We start from the raw sequence: 20,633 nt of genomic DNA on the forward strand, positions 1-20,633 counted from the left end.
AAATGGTGTAATAAAATAAAATTGTATATGATACTGTAAAAAATTTGCAATGTAACCATTATCAACAGTGGTCCCAAATTATTGTACCCACAGTATATGGCATTTAATTAATGTCCCACATTTTTTAAACTTGCAAGTAAATTAAGATGATTTCAACACATGTGTTACATCATTCTTCACAAGGGCATCAAACTTTGTTCTTCACTTGTAAGAAACACATGCATGCAGACACATTCTGATGACTAAACAAGAACAAGCATTTCCCTTTAGAGATAATAAACCGGGAATAAAAAAAAAAACATGAATGGGATCCAAGACCAACATTATAAACTAAAACTGACATCTGTGCCACATTCAATTAAACTGACTCTTAAATCAAATTCACCATTATATTGCCATTATAAATTGTAATGCTGGCATCAGCTTATGTGTAGCCATCACTTACACAATGAAACCAACTACGGCTGAAGGTAAATGCAAATAAAAACACTTACAGCACTGTGAGCTCGGTGCATGTCATCAGAGTTGAATAATTCAGCAACTCAATGTGGTTCTCAGCAAAGTCCCTGTGAGGAAAGACAAGCCAAGGAAATGAAAGAAAGCAAAACAGCTGTTAATTTAAAAAATACATATAAATCCTGAATTCGATGACATAATAGAAAGATAGCGCCACCGACAACTGGGAGAACTCATCCCACTGCTCTGCAACAGCAAAAATAAATCTGATCAAGAGCCATAGGTGCATGACAGCTACCTGAATAATAAACTTGCCTCATGAAGCCCCATGCTGAAATCGTTCATTCAGTGAGTGCCTTGATGAGAGGATAGTGATAGTGATAGTGACGCTGATAGTCTTTCTCTCGGAACTGCAAGTCTGTATTTGCAGATGGCAAATTGTCATTCAGCGGCAAGCTTATCACAGCATAAACGAGCCTGCTGATGGCCATTGTCCGTCTCTTTCCATGCTGAATATAATTACCAGTTACCAGTGCATTGCTCACAGAAATGCGGAAAACAAGTCCAAAGTGCTCATTATGAAGGGGGAAATGCTCAAAAATACACAGACGACAATTTGCAAAAATGCAGGCACTTTGAGAGGAGTTACAGTCAGACCTTTGACTAAACAGCACAAACAGCTTAATCTTGTCTACAAGCACCCACTTAGACAGGAAGAGAGTGTCTAAAAGACAAAACACAATCTGTTTTGCTCACACTAACCTGAAAAACTTGCAGATCCAGAGATTATTTCCTCTTCAAAAGCACTCGTCGTTTCACCTGGTACCTCGTAAACATGACTTTGTTTCCAAGTAGACTGATAATAAATGTTGTGTGCCCTTACCCCAGGAAGTTACTTAAAATCAGCCATTCAGATTAAAGCTTGCCAGAAAATGCTTTCCAGTTTTGTGTGCACTACGCATCAGACAGTCAGTCAGTGACCTGTGGGCCAGTCCGTGGGTGTCCTGTCTGATAATAATCAGTTTTCTAGGTTATTGTTGACTATAAACTTCAGTGAACACATCTATAAAGGTTTTTCAGGAAGTGAGTGTGGTCTTCTCTGCAAGGTTCAGCTGATCAAAGCAACTTATTACAGCAGCATAGTTTATATTAAGAGGTTTAACTCGGACAACTGTGGAAGTTTGCCGAGTGCTGATATGATTTATGCTGAATGAGACTAAATTCAAACCTACCTAACAGTGTACTTTAATAGCATATACTAGAGAGGATTATGATAGGGTATCAGAGACCATCAGGTACTGTATATGTTACGGACTCTCTCTGTTTGTTAACCTTAGAATGACTTTTTCAAATAAACCATGTGTTTGATGACTAATATACTAATCCTCAAACATAGGATGAGAAAATAATCCATATAAAAATAAAAAAAAAACATTACAAAATGTGACATAGAAAAGTGTATAAATCACACTGTCCAAAAGTGACACCAGCAGGTAAAGTTACAGCAGGATGCTGCGTCTTTCATGCCTCCCCTCAGCCCATTGAATTTTAACAGACCTCCTAATGCATGCGGTGGGTTTAGTGGGGGGTAATTGAGAATGAATGGGGAAAGACACGTGAGAGGAGGCGATGCTATGATTAGATGTGATTGGTTAAGATTGGCTATGATGTTTAAATTGTTGCTGCCTTTAGTTATTATTTTGGAATAAATGTAAAAATGCTTAAAACACTAACTTGATGAGATTTATACTTAATAAACAGAACATTAATTACATTGTCAATGTAAAAATACAAAATAGAATTGTATTTGGTTTCTTTTTTTCCTTTTTCTTTATTTTTTATGTAATGTAAAGTAATGTTTATTTAACCAGGAAAATGTGACAACATTAATTGTAACTGGGACATGAATTTACATTTATAAAAAAAAGAAAAAGAAAATGCTAACACAGCTGAAAGTAGCAAAAGAAAAAAAAAAACTTCCCAGAGTACCAAAAATTTACTGAGAAGTCAGTTTGATATGTTGAGGCCACTTGGATAAAAAATAAATGCTCTCTCTAAATAAGATTTAGTGCAAATGTACACACACAGAAATAAATGGAACAGCCAAGAAGGCTTTAACATTATTAAAGTATCATGTACACTGGTACACCGTAACAAATATCCAAAATTTACGGTAAAAAAAACAGCAACTGTGATTGCCAGAAATTCACAGTAAAAATACCGTGACAATGTTTCCAGTTTTACAGGATGCCTGTATATCTTACAACTTATAACTGTATTTCATTAAGTGATATAATGTTAATATACATAATTTACCAAAATCTTACAGTTAACCACTTAACATGTTTTTACTGTAGCATTTTTACAAAAAAAAACAAAAAAAAACAAACTCCAGTGTAGTTTAGCTGTGTCAAGAAAATTCAGTGAATTGGAATGATTTATTACAGCCAGAATTAATGTGAGCCCCATGATGCCAAGTGAAATTACACAGCCAGACCACTTTTTTTTAAATTTCTTCTAATGAGCCTTTAAAATTTTGCATATATGCCAGCATTAAATTCACCCACTGATGCATGGTGTCCACCACAATGGATGGATATCTAAAAGCCATTTTATCTAATCCGACTAAGATGTTATATTCAAACCACCTTCGAGCCTGACTCATAATTCTACATAATTCTTTATATTTCAGTGTTTCCAAAAATATTTGATTTTGAAGATTTCTTTTTTTTTTTGTCTTGCATAATATATTTAAAAAGGGCCCATCAACCACAGCTGCCATTTTTGTTTTAGCTAAAAACATTTTTTAGATGTCTAAGTAAATTTTCTACACAGAAGGAAAAATTTGTTTAAATTAGTTAAATTTTATGTCGAAGCATATTTATGTAGGCCATACATATATCATATATGTGATAGTTTTGTAGGCAAGATCACCTAAACCGAGACCAAGTCAAAACCAAGACCGGTGTATGTCGAGACCACGACCAAGACCAAGGAAAGTCAAGACAGAGTCAACACCAAGACCAGGCTAGCACTCCTCAAATTCGTATTAGAATAATAAGACGTTATATAGAGCTGTTACCAATCAATTGAAATCAAAGTTTATCTTTAAACTGCAGAGGTGGAACAGAAGTTGCATCTGAATTGGTACAATTACAAATGCATAAATAATGTTGAGATTAATATTTTAAAAATTAAATTTTGTTTATTGAATGTTTGTAAAAAATCAATATCACATTTGCAATTGTGCTCATATTTGTGAAAACAGCCTTCTTTCTTGTGATATTGCTTAATTGCTTATATTATATCACGTTATAATATAAATATCAAGATCTTATACAAGTACTTTTTTGAAATCATATCTTGAATTTTGTAGATATTTTTTACACAGTCCCTTGTTGATTTCTGACCCGGCACAACAATAGCAAAATAAATCAAATTAGAAATATGTTATTGATTGCATTTGGAGTAGGCAGTTTTACATCCATTCAAATGAATGATGTTAACAATTAAATCAGACAATGCAACGGCAATTGCACAAGACCAAGACCTTTAAAAAATAAGACCAAAACTGGTCTAAAGTACTACAACACTAATAAGTGAATTGCCAAAGTATAATACCACATTATTATTTGGCTAAACATTATCCATTCATTAACAGATTAAACATTTTTCAAAATGATAGATGTAGGGTAAACTGTACCAGATTCTTTGGGGTAAGCTGTGTCAGTGGCTCAACTGACATAATAAATAATAATATTTGTAATTCTTTTTATAATCATGAATTTAACATTTTTATGTTTAACTATTTCACACATGCACAAAAATTTAATTGGCTTATTACAAAAAATAAATAATATATATATATATATATATATATATATATATATATATATATATATATATATATATATATATATATATATATATATATATATATATATATATATATAATAAAATAAAGATTTATATAGTTTTTTGTTTTACCTCATCTCATTTTTCCTTGCCTAAAGGACAGCTACTGGCACAGATTATCTCATTCTCCCCTACTTAATTTAGAGAGGAACCTCAAAAACACAATCCACTATTTTGTGAAAAAAGTGTTAATAACATGAAGTACTCACAGCCACCTGAGCAAGGGCATGTGCTGACAGAGACTCGCGTTGGGCAGCCACATCAGGGACGTGTTCACCATAGATCTGCGATTAAGCACAAAAATTTAAATCAACCACCTAATACAACAACCCAGCCTCAATGTGCAGACTATCACAGCAAGAGCCTTTGAAGGTCTTTATTGTAGAAGTTAAACAAACACCCTGGAGCACTTCCAGATGTGACTGAATACGTTTCAGAGAAAAAAAACAATCAAGGCTTTCTGCCAGACTAGCTGTGTGCTATTCGACGACAGGTGTCCTGTTTCACAAGCATAATTAGCTGAAAATTGTGCATTAAATTAGCTTTTGTAAAATGAGTCCTTAATTATTAACAACTAAGATATTAATTCAAACCCCTGAAAGGAGGTCATGCATTTAGTCAAATACACCAGAAAATTAGGAATGAACATTAAATGCAATAAATACATAATTTAGCTAATTATGCAAATTTAGAGAAGAATTTCATTTGTATGTAAATGCATGATTAATGGAGTGCTTGTTATGTGGCGGACACTTGTATAACTAATTTGCAAGGTAGTATTTATTTAATAATAAATTGGACTCAAAAAATATTTTTCTGTAAATACAGACTCCCGCAAGCTCAGCTTTTGCATGCAATGGCTAAACTTAAACAGAGCCAGGCTTCTGGAAAACATTACATAAATGTACTATTATTTCAGCTATAAATGTGTCACAAAGCAGTGAACTGCCTAGAGAAAACATTCTGGGCAAGTGTGTAATCTCTTTTGGGATGACATTAGATATATATCTTCATTCATGAAGGGTAATCTCACGAGGTGCTGTTCTTTGCATTGATACTTAATATCTATTTTGGTTTTTCTGTTATTAGTTAGCAGTCCCTGAGAGAAACCTGGTTTTCATTAAGATGGAGGAACAATAGATGAAACATTTCTTTAAAATATCTCCCTCCCTACAGGACAGCAGTGATTCAGTGATTAAATTATACTTGGCAAGCCAAAAGTGGCAAATAATGTGACAAATGCCTTTTCCAATTTGAGAAGCTGATTTTTAAAAATACATTTCTGTCAGGACCACTACTGTCAAAGATGACTAACAATTAGCATACAGTTTGGATTGGTGGTATTGTTCTGTTCTGGGCAGGAACATCCATGCAGCCTAACATGGATAAGATTAGGGAGCGCAGCAATAATAACCCCCTTAGGGTAAACAGAACCAACATAAATGTATTACAGATATCATTAATGTGCTTAATGACAATAAATAAATGTAAGAACATAAATCAAGATAAATGACAGTCTAATTCAAAGAGGAATATCAGAAGGCCAAGTCCTGACTGTGGACAAGAGGAGCTGGGGAAGTAGGAGGGTAATTAGCCCCTGAGCAATGTGATAAAGCTGTTGATAATGCTGAATGATGCCTATAGGGATGCTGTGATAAGCGTCGTATTCCTATAGGTAGACACTGATCAGCCGAAAGTCAGCTGATGCGAGCTTGACTGACGTGACTCAGAACTCTTGATTTTTGAAGAATTAATTAATTGAATTTGCTAAGTGTTAATAAATTGTAAATAAGAATTAAAAATACATTTAAAAAAGAGATTTTAATGTTGATATTTCTGCAATGTTCACTTTTCATGTTTTCAGTTGTTAATTGTCATTTTAAATAAGTTCATCACATTAAAAGGAGAAAAATATGATTCTAAATACGATTGTACAAGTGCTGATGCACACTTGGAGTATATTTAATTAATATTTATTATGGCAATAAAATAAAAATAAATAAATCCATGTAAAACGTACAGTAAAAATCTATTTTTGTATTCATCATGATATTTGTTGTATTTAGAAAAATGTCTATAGCACCTGTTTGTGTGAAAACACATCAGGCAACCATTTTATAGAACAACTCCAGCATAGAAAACAGGTTTTTAAAAAAAATAATAAAAAAATATACTCCATAAATTTATTCTGAATAACAGACATCAAAGATGAATTTAAAACTCTCTATTTTTTTTTTTTTTTTTTGCCAACATTGAAGACACCTGATGAAAAAAAGTAGAATCACTGAAGGAAAGAGAAACACATTGATTTAAATGTTGATTTTATTGAAAATGTTTGGTCACCATTATTGTGATCAATGTTTCATTTAGTTGGGCAGATTGACTCTACAAATTTTAAATGGTTGACTTTTAAGGAATTAATTTGATTGATTCTAGTGTTGTGATGGGAATACATTTCCTTCTTTTACTCATTTTGCACAGCAGTTATCACAAAGCAGGCAGTGGAAGCCAAATGATATTAAAGACATTAGCCTTCAGGCAACTTTTCAATGTTGAAAAGTATTAAATGTCTGTTAGATTTCTGTGGGTACAGACAGTTCTGTATTATGGTGAAAAGATCAAAGTTGTCTCAGCAACGTTTTGTTGAGTTTTGTTGTAATAAAAAATTGGCTATATTTCAGGGTTAGTGATCCCTAGATCCCTTTCTTTGTTTCTTGAATGACATTGTGATATTTCCTTGACATGACATTTCCTTGACACGACATTTCCTTGGACATACTTGTTATCAACAAGTGAATAAACTCAAGTGTGTCTTTGACATCTCAAATTGTTGTGGGAATTGATTTAGTTCAGAGTGACAGGCAAATTCTAAACAGAGAAAAAGTAGTAAAAAAATAAAAGACAATATCGCTCAATTTCATCCTCCTAAAGTTTTACATTTTTCTTGACTGGTCAGACACAACTGTATCAGAAATAAATTTATTAAATTTGTAATAAAACAAAGCTTGACATTTTCCTTTGAGAGATAACTGTAAGGACAAGCTGATTAGACTAAATGCCACACTGAAGAAACACCATGAAATATTTTAAAACTGCAGGATATACTTACAGAAATGTCAGCGACCTCAGACCGATGAACGTATCACGGGTGATGCTTTTAAGTGGATTGTGATCTAATACTCTGAGGAAAAAGGAAAAATACAAGAACTGAGGTGTCTTTTACAAAATGTTAAGCACAGGAATATATCGTTATAATGTCAGATTTGAACTAGTCTTTTCGTTTTTTTGCATGATAGAATGAAATATTTTGTTGGCACATCTTCTGTCAGTGACAGTGATTGTTATAGTGCTGCATAAATCTGCCCAACCTGCATCCGTGCTGACTGCCAACAAGCCACCCAAGGCATTCTCTGCTTCTTTTTTGCAAAATTATGTTCTTTGTTCAGCACATTTCAGAACCAAATTCTACTAACTCACAGTTATTCCACAGACAATATTTTTTTCTGTGTGATTATGCCAATTTTAATTAAGTATCTCTTTAAGGGAGGAGTGCCTCCTCGAAAATTTGGATGAGAAAATAATATCAAAGTACACAAAATAAAAACAAACATTACAATATATGATAGGAAATGTGTATGAAGTGTGTAAAGCCAAAGAATAACAGAAAAAGTAAAATATAAACACATAAAACAAAGAAATACATATAAAAACATGTAAAATATTAAAATATAATGAAAATTTTAATTTTGTGAAATTTAAATTTTTGTGATAGTTATTGAATGCAAAAGAACAAGAAGCCATTTTCCATTTTCTAATTCATTAAATGTGTAGAGATGCATACTCACAGCCAGTCTAATTTGTGCAGTTCTCTGAATACACCCGGCCCTAAATAGGTTATGTGGTTTTGGCTCAGAAACCTGCATAAAAAAACAATGTTTATTTAGTGATACAGACTCCATCCGCTGTCAAGGTTAGGCATTAAATTGTCCAAAGGATTGATTTTGATTTATATAATAATAAAATGGCCCTGTTAGGAATCCAAATGAATACAAATGCTGCAAAACTCATTTCTGCCTCATACACTGTCCCTCATCTGAGATGCTGTCAAATGAACTAAAAGAACAGAAAAGAACAGAAATAGAAAATATCGTAATTCCTACAAAATGGTTTAAGAAAAACTGATCATGTCATTTCTCATCCAGACCCAACTTTCCCTAATGATATATTGTGTTATACATCATCATCTTCCCAGGATTAGGTTTGTCCTTCATCCTGCTGCTTATGGGACTGAGGAGATCTCAGAGCTACTGTGAAAGAAAGAAAATTACTATATGCTAGTCGCAAAGAGTTCGATCAAACCGCCCCTTAAGAAATGGTCTTCACCTACTTGGCCCCACTACAGATCTACAGATCAAAGAAGCCATTGTTCTCTACATCACTGAACACATGCTGTAATTTTGTGCAAGGGTGCACACTGTTTAATACTCAATCAAAGACTGTCATTTCTCATCTCTAGGTCTGAACACCTCTTCCATGACCACACACTCTCTCACTGGCTTTTTATGAAGGAGCAGACGCTAATAAAAGTTTTAAATTGCAGTAAAACCAAAACAGAATTATTATTTATCAACTTTTTAAAAAAGTGAAAGATAAGAAAAGTACTCACAATTTTTCTAGAGTGAACAGTCCACTGAAGGCATGGCTTGAGACCATCTGAATAATGTTGTTCTGAAGAAACCTGTTCAAAAAGAAAGAAAATATTTATGGATGCTATTATTCGGCTGTGTTAATTTGGACGTCTTTTCAGCCTAAAAAGTTGCTTTGTGAACATTTTAACCACAACTTTGTATTTGCACTCATCATAATGTAGTTCTCATGCTGTTCACTAGAGCTTCCATTATAAAAAAATTACCTAATAAATACACTTTAAGTCAATTAAAACCTAATTTTTATAAGCCTCATTTACAATGTTTCAACATTGGGTGGACTGAGACTATTAAATTGTTTACCTGTCATCAAACAGACATAACTTTCCTTTTGTCAGGCCCTTAATGATTTAAGTATAGTCATCTCTTTATGGAAAACAAGGCCATAAAGTATTAGAACATTGAGTGAAAGTCACTAATAATAATTGTGCACATGTGTGAGACAGAAAGCAAGCAGCATTTACTTGTATCTCTACCTGTTTACTTACAGGGATGGAGCATAATCTCATAATAAGCTAGAGAAAGAGAACAAGCTTCGGCATCATACCCACATGTTGTCTGTTAATTTATTTCATTAATACAGAACTACAGTACATCTCATCTTGAAAATACTGTTGAAAATAAATGTAATAAATCCTTCTTTCAAAAAGAAGGATATCCCAAGACCCCCAATGCGCGTCACACTTTCACCAAAACAATGCGAGTGGCGCTCTACTGTTTGAATGAGACAGCTCAAAAAATGAAGAGAACCGCTGCCCAGCCGACTATATTAAACTGCTGGTCAAAGAGAGACGTTAAAAAGAATATTCAATATTTAACATAATTTCTTTCTTTTTAGAATCACAGTTATGTTAGAATTTGATGAATGATTATACATAAATTTCATGAAGTTATGATAGATAGATAGATAGATAGATAGATAGATAGATAGATAGATAGATAGATAGATAGATAGATAGATAGATAGATAGATAGATAGATAGATAGATAGATAGATAGATAGATAGAAAATAAATTATCCAATAAACGTTACACACAAAACAGATTATTTTTTTAATTAAAAAAATAAATAAATAGCAGACAGCATACCAACGTTCAACCCCCCCCAATTTTGAAACCAAATCTACGCCCTTGGTTCTGAGTGACAGTGTGTGTTATCTCAGTGAGGGTTGTGCATACTAGTGTTTGGCTGCACTGAGCCTGTTTTGAGCCATGTGTTAAGATTTTTGTTGCTTGGAATGAGTTTTGCAGGTGATGTGAACTGTTTAGCTCAGGTGACTGTTGGTAGTGCAGACTTTAGTTAGAGTTTTGCACATGTAGCTCCAGTTGTAAAACTGTAAAAGCTGAACTGCCGCCTGTGAGGATGGAGGGTAAATTATGTCTACCTGGGGCTAGTGTGAACAAGACATTCTGTGGTTTGCAGTTTTAAAGTTTTTTTAATTGTAAAGTTTACAGTACATTATGTTGGGCATTTTTGGGGGGACAATTCCATGGCATTGGATTCAAAGCATAAGAGTGCAATTTGCAACAAAGACTGAGGAATACATTGGCTGTCAGTAAATAAATAATCTGGCAATTAATTGCCATTCCAGCTGCTGCCAGATTCACTCATACCATAAATATGTGCTGTATTTGACAATATTTGACCATAAATATGAAGCTGTATGTCCTGCAATAGGCAAAAACTCAAAAATCAAAATGCATTAGATAGAACTGAAACTGGCTTTCTTTATTTTAAACAATGTGTTGTACATTCAATGCATATAAATACGTTTGAATGGGTAGCAGAAACTCTAAGATTTTGAACATAATTCAATAAATGGCCTCTTTTCCAAATATTACTACTTTAATTTGGAAGAATGATGATAATCTCATCATTTCAAGGGTGCAAAAGAGCATAAAAATTAATGTGCAATTCATGTAAAATGAGATCAAACGCATGCTCTCAATTCAGAAGTTTCCTCCAGTCTGTGAGGGACACACTGACCCGGTGAGATTTGCAGAGCTCTGAAGCTCTTACCTGCAAACATTATCAGCCATCACCATGCACTTTCAATGAGACGAAAGGGAATATAGTGATGGGAAGCAATCATTGCATGCTAGGAAGAACTGCACATAACTGAGAAAGAATGAGCTTTCTCTGAGCTCACAATTTTAAAACAAAAGTATCTGGACAATTTAGGGTTTTCAAAAGTTAGTGGAATGTCTTCATAGTCAATAATGTAAAGAACTACACATGTGAACAACACCGTAAACTTCAAAATGACTTTGTACATCAATATATCAATGACCACGCAAGTAAACCGCGTTTACAAAACTTGATTTAAAAAATGGGTTATTTCCCTGTAGAGATGTCAAAAATACAAATGCAGCGTTTTGACTGAACCACTTCTACTTCTGTTGCACGATATGAGTCCATGTTTGTGATATTTCCTTCTTTCTTTCCTGCAAAACGCTCGCTCTGTCTGGATGCATTAAAATCTGCACTAAGGATGCGTTTCTGTCACGTATCACACATGCACACTTCAATAAGCCGACAGAAAACAGGTTAATGCGTTTACAGTACATGCCGTGCGGAAACGGGGTAAGAGGCAAAAAACCTACCTGTTCCGACCGGTTTATGCTTAAGCCGTTTATGAACTTACTCCAATAAAAGAAAATGGGTTACCACGATTACAAGACCACATTCGTTGTAGGAATGCTCTCAATGACTTCATACTTTTGTTTTCAGAAGCCACTTTGTTTGATATTTTTTAATATAATACAATAACATTCATACAAATTAAGTGCTTCTAATTATAATATTAATTCTCCAAAAGTGTCCAAATAATTTGAGAACCTATGGGCCAACAGCTAGTTTTAATGCAAACTCTTTTTTGGCATTCAAAAAATACTGTCGGGATTTTTATAATGGCTGCTATAGTGAACAACATGAGAACTACATGTCTTTTTTTTGATGAAAAGATACGAACAGTTACTTTTGTGGCTGACCTTATTGCATATGAATTTGTAGGAGTTTCCCTTTCAGATTCAAAATGTATCGGATAAGCATTTAAATAAAAAAATCATGCAACACAGTTTACTAAGGTTTGCAGTAATAAGTTTACAGGTATTTTTGTGCAATTATTTAATGCCCAAAAAATCATGTATTTTTTGTGCTTGATATGTCTGCAATAGTTGCGCCAATTTTGGTAGATTGCATTGGTCATAATGAAAACGAACCATCTGGGTCTGTGTGCCAAGCGCAACGCAAGTGTTTTTTGCTAGTTTCATCCAGTTGGGCCCATTGGCGCGCTGGTCTGAAAACAAAGTGTGTTCAGGCACATTGCTGGCACGTTACTATTTTGAGGCAACTGAAATATACTGAAATAGACACAATATTTGTTTGTTATTTAAAGAGCACGCTGGTAATATGCGCCTATATGCGGGTGCAAAACGTGCGTACATTCTGCTTATTACACACACAGGGATGCGCAGCAGCAGACAAACGTAAACATAAAAGGATTACAATGTAAAAGATTATTATTGTGTACATAAAGACAAAAATGCTTTGGTGGAAGGTGCGAGCTGTTTCGCTAAAACGCTAAACAAATAGGACATCTGTCATTTAGAGTGCTTACATTTCCACAGACAGTCGTAACAGCCCTTCACTGTCCCTTTTATGGCCTTCTAAAAAATGCATTAGTCTGGGGCTTTAGGGGTATTTTATTCTCATTACCTCAAGTTTTTCCAATATCAAGTGAAAAAAATAAAACAGGATGTTCAAGACAAAGTTATGAAGTTATGCACAAAACATTAATGTCTGTTTGGAATTATGCGTTTCAAAAAATCCCCCAAAAAATATTTCATCGACACACACAATAATATCAAACAAAATTCTGAATTGACAGACTGTGCCAAAATTAAATGTGCCCTTCTGCCTGGCAGAGATCAAACATATTTATTTATTTTACCATTTATTTTAATGTCTGGCTGAGACAGTACTCAATTCTCACTCAATTCATTTTCACTCGCTTGACATCTAACTATGGGACTTAAGCCCTGTTTTGTGTAGATGCACTGTGCAGGCCCATTCCAACTGTTAGATAGGGTGGATATAAAGACTCTTCTCAGTTCTTGGCATAGTCTAAAGCTAGTTGTGTCTCTTCTCTTTATTTCTGACAGGGCACAATTGATCAGACGCCTAACCAACATTTACTACACAATCAAACATCTCATCATCAAATAATCATTCATGTCGAGCCAAAATAAAGTGAAAACAACCACATTGATGGGTACATATCTCACACAGTGCATATTATCTCACAAAGTATAACAAACGCATTATTCGCATGGTGTAGTACACAAGTTAAATCATAAACTTCACAACAAAAAAAAATCATTGCATGTTCACTACAGCCAATATACAGAGCAGTATGATTAAATCAGCTTGACACACCATTGACATTTATTTGAAAAGAAAGTATGCACAAAAATCAATTATGCAAACTTGTTAGCCCTCTACCGCATAGTGTTGCCATATGGCAACATACTCTTTGTGTTCATTTCCTTGCCATTGTCTCTTTAAGAGAACTTTCTCGTTTTTTTTTTTTTGTTGTTGTTGTTGTTGTTGATAAGAGAAGACCTTAGTTTAGCCAATGATGTGCTTTGGTTAAGTCACATGACATGCAATATTTTTGCGTGCTGCGTGATTTCTGACAGACTGCCGTCTCTTGTCGGTAGTTGCTGAAAGCAAACTAAAACGTCAGTAACAAACAAGGACCTGCCCATGTCACATTCACAAATAAATTGTTAACATCATCTCAGGTAAGTTATGATGACATATTCAGCACTCAAAAAAGTTTTTATGAAATTAGTTTTTGGTAAATCGATAAGATGTCTGTGTTGCCATATGGCAACACTGTGCAACAATGGAATGACATTATTGTAATAGTTTAGCTAGCTAGCAAAGGCCAGCTGCAGTCTGTTAAGCTGTAACAATAAAAACATTAATGCTAGTGATATAATGTTGATTAGTTGTATGTTAAGGACTGCCATGGCATTTGTATTATGCATTAAATCACATCAGAGATCTGCCACCACAGCCAGCACTACTGGACCAGACCAACCACTGGCCTACCATGAGGTCTCAGAAAGGCAGGTGCAAGTGGCTGTAAGTGTATTGTTAGGGTGAAGTGCACCAAATGTGATGTGTACATGTGTCTCACCTCTGAAAAAAAATGCTTTTTGAAGTTTCGTATAGAAAAAAGGTGACGTTTCAAGGATTATGGGGGGGTTCATGTTTATAACCTTCCTCTCATAAGATAGCATAATATTGAATTTTCATGAACTGCAATGATTTTGGTTTTATGTCAATGTTTTATGATACATGATAAACAGTATTATATTTGTTTTTAACTGTCTGCATTTGCAATTTAAATATTATTCACGAAAAACATAATGAAATTCAAAGAATATGAAGTATTATCCAGCAAAATAGAATGTAATAAATAAAAGCACAAGATATATATAAGAGGTTTTTTTAATAACTGCTAAAGATTATAATAGCACCAATTGATTCAATAAAAAACAACATTTCTGAGGGAAAATATTAACTATATACACTTACACTTATTCTAAGTTATTTCCACTATTGCGCGTTGTTGCCATATGGCAACATATCATAAAGTACCTTAAAATAATATTTTTCTCCATTTTTTTTACAGCACTTCAAGTTAAGCCATTCTAAGAAAAGAAAAAGAGTCAAATATTTTTTTTCTATAAATTTATCATAATGTGTGCGTTAGAGGGTTAGTGACTTTCCAGTCGAGATATGGCAGCCTATTATATCAATTACATTTTAACTGAAACCATAATGAAGCTCTCTCATGACTGGAATTTAATTTTCAAGTTTCTCTCATATGAAGAACTAATGAAGTTTTTTTTAATCAAGCATTATAAAGTATAAAATGTGTAAAGCTCTCATTTTATAGTTACTCTGACTTAAACTTACTGCTGGTACAGGGGGGAAAAACTTCTTCGTCTTTCTTTCCAGTAAAATCCCTAAACATTCTTCAAATTTACATAAGAGGCAAAACTGCAAAAAAAAAAAAAAAAAAATCAGAAAAGATAAACTTCACCGGTCTAAATTTATAGCTCATCAGCTCAGAACAATCTGCATCATGAATGAAGATTTACGCCTGAACAGTATACGGAGGCAGGAGGAATGCTTCCTTGCTGCACTGGCCAATGGCCTAAAATACTTTTAAAAAGAATCCGTAAAAGAATTTTACGGATGGCCAGCAGAAGGGTGAGATATTGCACTCATCTCCCTCAGAGAAACAGGGTTTGAGGCATGGCCTAAAGTTCTCAGTACTGAGAAATTTTGGTTCATCGGATATTGGAAATTTCACAGCATCCATAAATTTAGGTGTCAACAAGAACTGGCGATACACAGCGAGTGGAAAACTGTAGAATGCTCAAAAGACATTGGCTGAAGACTTTAAGCAAATGCAAAGGCCCAACAAGTTTTAATTTTAAGTATAGATGACGTTAATTCAACAGGAATGCTCGTGTTTCTGTTCTTTTCTTCTTATTGCAGAAACCAGTGAAAAACAGAAGCATTTCAGTATAATTTGAACTGATTATCTGACTTGTCTTTTTCATCAATGGATGATACTGGTTATTTATCATAGTACACTTTCACACTTGATTAACTGATACTCACAGTCTCTGCAGTTGTGTATATTTGGAGAAGATGTGATCATCCAAATTCCTAATCCTATTGTTCTTCAGAGACCTGTACAATTATAAAGCATTGAATTACAAACAACACCGCATTACTATCAGAACATTCACATTAGTTCATCAAAAAAATTCTGTCATAATAATGTTGTTTTATATTCCATGTAATTTCCTAAAGTTATATGATATTTTTGTGTGTGGACCAATATGTAAGTAATTAGTTACTGAAAATCCTCCTCTCAACTCTGTCCTCTCATAACTCATTCACAGACTCAAATTCATGGACTTCTTTTTTTCATTTTCCAAAAACATCCCCAGAATCCAAAAGATCATCTCCAGAATCCTTAGTCATAAATTATCTTTAAATTCCACCCTGTATATCTCAATATCTCTTCAGAGTCCAGATCACAATAAAAGTATCAAAAGCACAATTATAACTCATGCAGAACAACCAAAACATAATAACAAAGCAAACCCCCGCCTTTCAAGCACTGTGCATAATTATTCTTTCTTTCAGTAATTGCTCAGTCCAAAGAAGCTCTTTATCTCCTTAAGCTTCATTACTCAGTGCTTTAAAGCTTTATGTCTCACTGATGTAAAATCTGTACTTCTCTTCTCCAACTACAGATTAATAACCTCTAGTGGGAGCAAAGGAGTAAAGCTCTGCAGTAGTTAGCTCCCAGTTTGATGTACTTACAACCAAGTCACATTGGAGGAGAAGACGGGTACAACATGCAGGTTCACATCCACACATTCCACCTCTGTCTTAATGCAATCACAGCTCTCCGGGTACTGCTTCAGAACTGCACAAGATCAACATAAACACACACTGTAAACTCAGTTATTAAAGTAATACAACATTATTCGATCTAATACATAAAGCTGTAAAAATAACCAAAGATTTGTTGCATTTTTGTTGTGCTTTTGGTTTACTTACTATTGTGATGTTCTAAGTTCAGGAGTATTCCTGTATTCCAGTATTTGATGATTTACATTAATGCATTTTTTGCTGTTCATATTAGACCTACACTAAGAAAAATATTGTTTTACTCCCTTTTGTCCTATTTCTTGTCATTGATCTCTTTTCCTGTCCCTTTGCTCTTTTAAATATTCCTTTTTTTCTTTCTTTTTTTTAAGGGCTACTATTGGTCATTTATGCTCATTTACACATTCATAGTTTGGATTATGGAGTTTACTATATGGTTACATGATCATTTAATGTTTAAACAATTATTTTTGATTGTAATTTACATTGTTGCAGCACCAGTTTTTGGATTCTTTAAAACTCACCTTCTGAAAAACAGTCTGCTCTGATTGGTCAGCTGGCCCCAGTCTTTTGTGATTGGACTTAGAGTAATAATTCCCCTTACCATAATCAGCGAGTATCAGCTCCTGAGGTACTGTAAACAGTAAACACTACTGTAACTACATTAACTGTGGCATTAGTTTTGCCAAATCAGTTCAAGTCCGAGTTCTCCCCAGACAAGAAGAACAAGCTGATCAACCCAAACCACCTTTGCAAGCACTACTTGTGCAGGAGTGGAAAAACAGCATCTCAATTTAACCAGGGGCCTGTTGCATAAACATAGCAACTAAGTAATACTTTGTACTGGACAAAGGCCTCACCCTCCCCTTTTTGTGTATTTAGGCAGGAATTAATTAAATGAGGGATACTGTGACATGTATGTTCCTGAAAGAAAACTGAAGACTACAACTGAGGCATTTCAGGAACAGTGTTTACTACACTCTAAAAGCGATTGGGTTGTTTTAACCCAACTGTTGGGTTAAATGTTTGCCCAACCTGCTGGGTAGTTTTATTTAACCCAACTATTGTTTGAAAATGACTATATGGCTGACTTAAAATTAATCTAAAATGAAATTAAAATGTTAATTTATTAAACATATTAATAAATGTTAATTTTCAAGATGTTTTGGGTTCATTTTAAGTAAGCAATACTGTCATTTTTAAACAATAGTTGAGTTAAGTAAAACTACCCAGCAGGTTGGGCAAACATTTAACCCAACTGCTGGGTTAAAACAACCCAATCGCTGGGTTTGTCCATTTTCAACCCAACTTGGGTTGTTTTTAACCCAGCATTTTTTAGAGTGTAATATAGAGAATAACTCCTTTTGGACTGGACTTTGTGCTTTGTAAATTGCAAACCTTTTTTGTTTTCAGACAGCAACATTACACTAAAAACGTGTAAAAAATGTAAAAAAAAAAAAAAAAAAAAAAAAAGCATGGTAACACTCTAGATTAGGGAACACATATTCACTAGGAGTTTTCCCTTAATAAACTCCTAATTACTGCTGATTACTGTGGTTACATTATATCCCAAAGGGGCACAAAATCACTCTAACGGACCTTCTCCGGGTCTGTTTCTGGCTGGTGGAATTACTAACCACGCTCTATCCGAGTAGTCTTTAGCCATTTTCAAAAAACTGCTAAAGACATGTCAACACTTAACCCAGTAATAGTAGCACTTACTTTTAGCACTTACTTACATTTCACTTTTCTTTTTTTCGATTTCTATTTCTCCATCTATTTGTGTATAAAGAAAAGAAAAGAAAAGAAAAGAAAAAAAAACTTTGCTACGAGCACTTCACTGATGAAACTGACTTGACACAGCAATTACATACTGTTGTACTCATGTTGATTTGATTGCTTCTACTATTCTCATTTGTAAGTCACTTTAGAGAAAAGCGTCTGCTAAATGACTAAATGTAAATGTATTAAAGGTGCCCTAGACCTTTTTTTTAAAAGATGTAATATAAGTCTAAGGTGTCCCCTGAATGTGTCTGTGAAATTTCAGCTCAAAATACCCCATAGATTTTTTTTAATTAAATTTTTTAACTGCCTATTTTGGGGAATCATTATAAAGGAGCCGATTCAGGGTGTGTGGCCCCTTTAAATCTGGTGCTCCACGCCCCAAGAGCTCGCGCTTGCCTTAAACAACATAAAAAAAAGTTCAAACAGCAAATATAACCCTTAAAATGGATCTTTACAAAGTGTTCGTCATGCAGCATGTCTAATCGCGTAAGTACAGTGTTTATTTTGATATTTACATTGATTCTGCAATGAGTTTGAGGCTGTGCTCCGTGGCTAACGGCTAATGCTACACTGTTGGAGAGATTTATAAAGAATGAAGTTGTGTTTATGCATTGCAATAGTGACTGCAGACTGCAAGTGTTTAAAAATGACCTTGTCTAATGCCTTTCATAATGTTGGGAACATGGGCTGGCATATGCAAATATTGGGGGCGTACTCCCCGACTGTTACGTAACTGTCGGTGTTATGTTGAGATTCGCCTGTTCTTCTGAGGTCTTTTAAACAAATTAGATTTATATAAGAAGGAGGAAACAATGGAGTTTGAGACTCACTGTATGTCATTTCCATGTACTGAACTCTTGTTATTCAACTATGCCGAGGTAAATTAAATTTTTGAATCTAGGGCACCTTTAATATGTGCTTTATACTGTTAGTACTAATAAACAGGCAATATGCTAGTAATATGCATGTTGATAAGCAACTAGTTAATAGTGAGTATGTGTTCCCTAATATTACACCTATAAGATATACATTTTGTATAACATTTCACATTGATTTAGCTATTATTTCAACAAAATTCCATTAAGCTTGTAGGAGACAAAATGGAAGAAAATAAATCCTCAGGGAAGGAATGCATAAAAATGTCATAAATATTATCTAGTTACACAGTATTAGTGATACTACTTGTGTGTTTATTAAATAAATATGTAAGACAATGTTTAAATTGTATTTAATCTGCAGTCTTCAAAAGTCATAGCAATTTCAAGAAAAAAAGAAGTAAAAAAGTCTGGATAAAAGGACAACCTTAAGACCAAATATCTGCTAACCAGTGCTGTCAGTAAACCAAACAGATAAGCAATAATTCAACTATGGTTCATGCCCACTTACCTGCCTCTCAGCAAATCAGTGAGGACGATAACTAGGCAAGTGTCAAAAAATGAACATTCATGATCCATATTCATAAAAGTTTATAATGTTCCCCCAACCCAATTTTTCAGATTAATACGAAGTTCCTGGTATCTGGACTTTGAAAGCAAATCAATTTCAAACCAGGTGCTTCTACAAGATTGTAAAACCCATGCAGATTTACGACGCATTACAGTAAAACGCAGCCTATAGCATTTCTGGCTTAAGAAGTGCCAAGTAGACTATTGAAGGCTAAGGATGTAAATTCATCAGACTCGGAAAATCTGAGTCTGGCCTTACATGAAAATTGCAGCAGCATTTTGGACTTGTTTTTTTTTTTTTTTAAAACACTTATGCTAATCTATGTATTCCTGTGTCTCTTCCAAAGGAAATCAGATCAAGACTGAGGCACATACAGCAGTCATTAGGAAGGTCCTGTGGCTCTGCCTTTTTAATGGTGCGATCAAAAATATCCGCCCATCCGCTGTTGTCCCCTGCAGAAAGTAAAAGCAAGTCTTTGTATAAGAAAGTCAATGTAAAAATCTAAGATGAAACTTTAAAGATATAAATATAAATGTCAGGATTTCTCCATGGACAGAAAAACTGAATTGAGAACAGCTTTAAGTGCATCTACTAAATTTTGTGCAGTCAGCAATATGAAAAAGGTAGATATATATGGCCTCACCACAGTGTTCCTCATCTGCTCCATTCTTGCAGTCCTTGTGGCCATTACACTGAAGGACCTGGGGCAAACACACACTCATGTTCCCACAGGGAAACTGGCCAAGAGGGCAGCCTTCTGTCACCGCCCTGCTAGCCATCATGGATGCTGCTTGCAGCACTGAGAAGATGGCAGAAGGAAGAGAAGGAAAAGTTAT

General features: G+C 34.3%; 1 protein-coding gene across 2 annotated transcripts in view; it reads right to left on the reverse strand.

Annotated features, from left to right (window-relative positions):
* rxfp2a (relaxin family peptide receptor 2a) overlaps nt 1-20,633 on the reverse strand; it is a 52,307-nt gene that overhangs the window by 13,350 nt on the left and 18,324 nt on the right. Inside the window, exons 2-10 of one of the 2 annotated variants that reach the window (XM_067399211.1) lie at nt 20,441-20,596; nt 20,172-20,249; nt 16,498-16,603; nt 15,784-15,855; nt 9,038-9,109; nt 8,217-8,288; nt 7,481-7,552; nt 4,581-4,655; nt 495-566 (exon numbers count right to left, since the gene is read on the reverse strand). In XM_067399211.1, coding sequence (XP_067255312.1) covers nt 495-566; nt 4,581-4,655; nt 7,481-7,552; nt 8,217-8,288; nt 9,038-9,109; nt 15,784-15,855; nt 16,498-16,603; nt 20,172-20,249; nt 20,441-20,596 — 775 coding nt within the window. The remainder of the gene's footprint in view (nt 1-494; nt 567-4,580; nt 4,656-7,480; nt 7,553-8,216; nt 8,289-9,037; nt 9,110-15,783; nt 15,856-16,497; nt 16,604-20,171; nt 20,250-20,440; nt 20,597-20,633) is intronic. The other variant, XM_067399212.1, reaches the window with a different exon arrangement.

This window comes from Chanodichthys erythropterus, chromosome 10 (genome assembly GCF_024489055.1).
Source record: "Chanodichthys erythropterus isolate Z2021 chromosome 10, ASM2448905v1, whole genome shotgun sequence".
Taxonomy (NCBI): Eukaryota; Metazoa; Chordata; class Actinopteri; order Cypriniformes; family Xenocyprididae; genus Chanodichthys; species Chanodichthys erythropterus.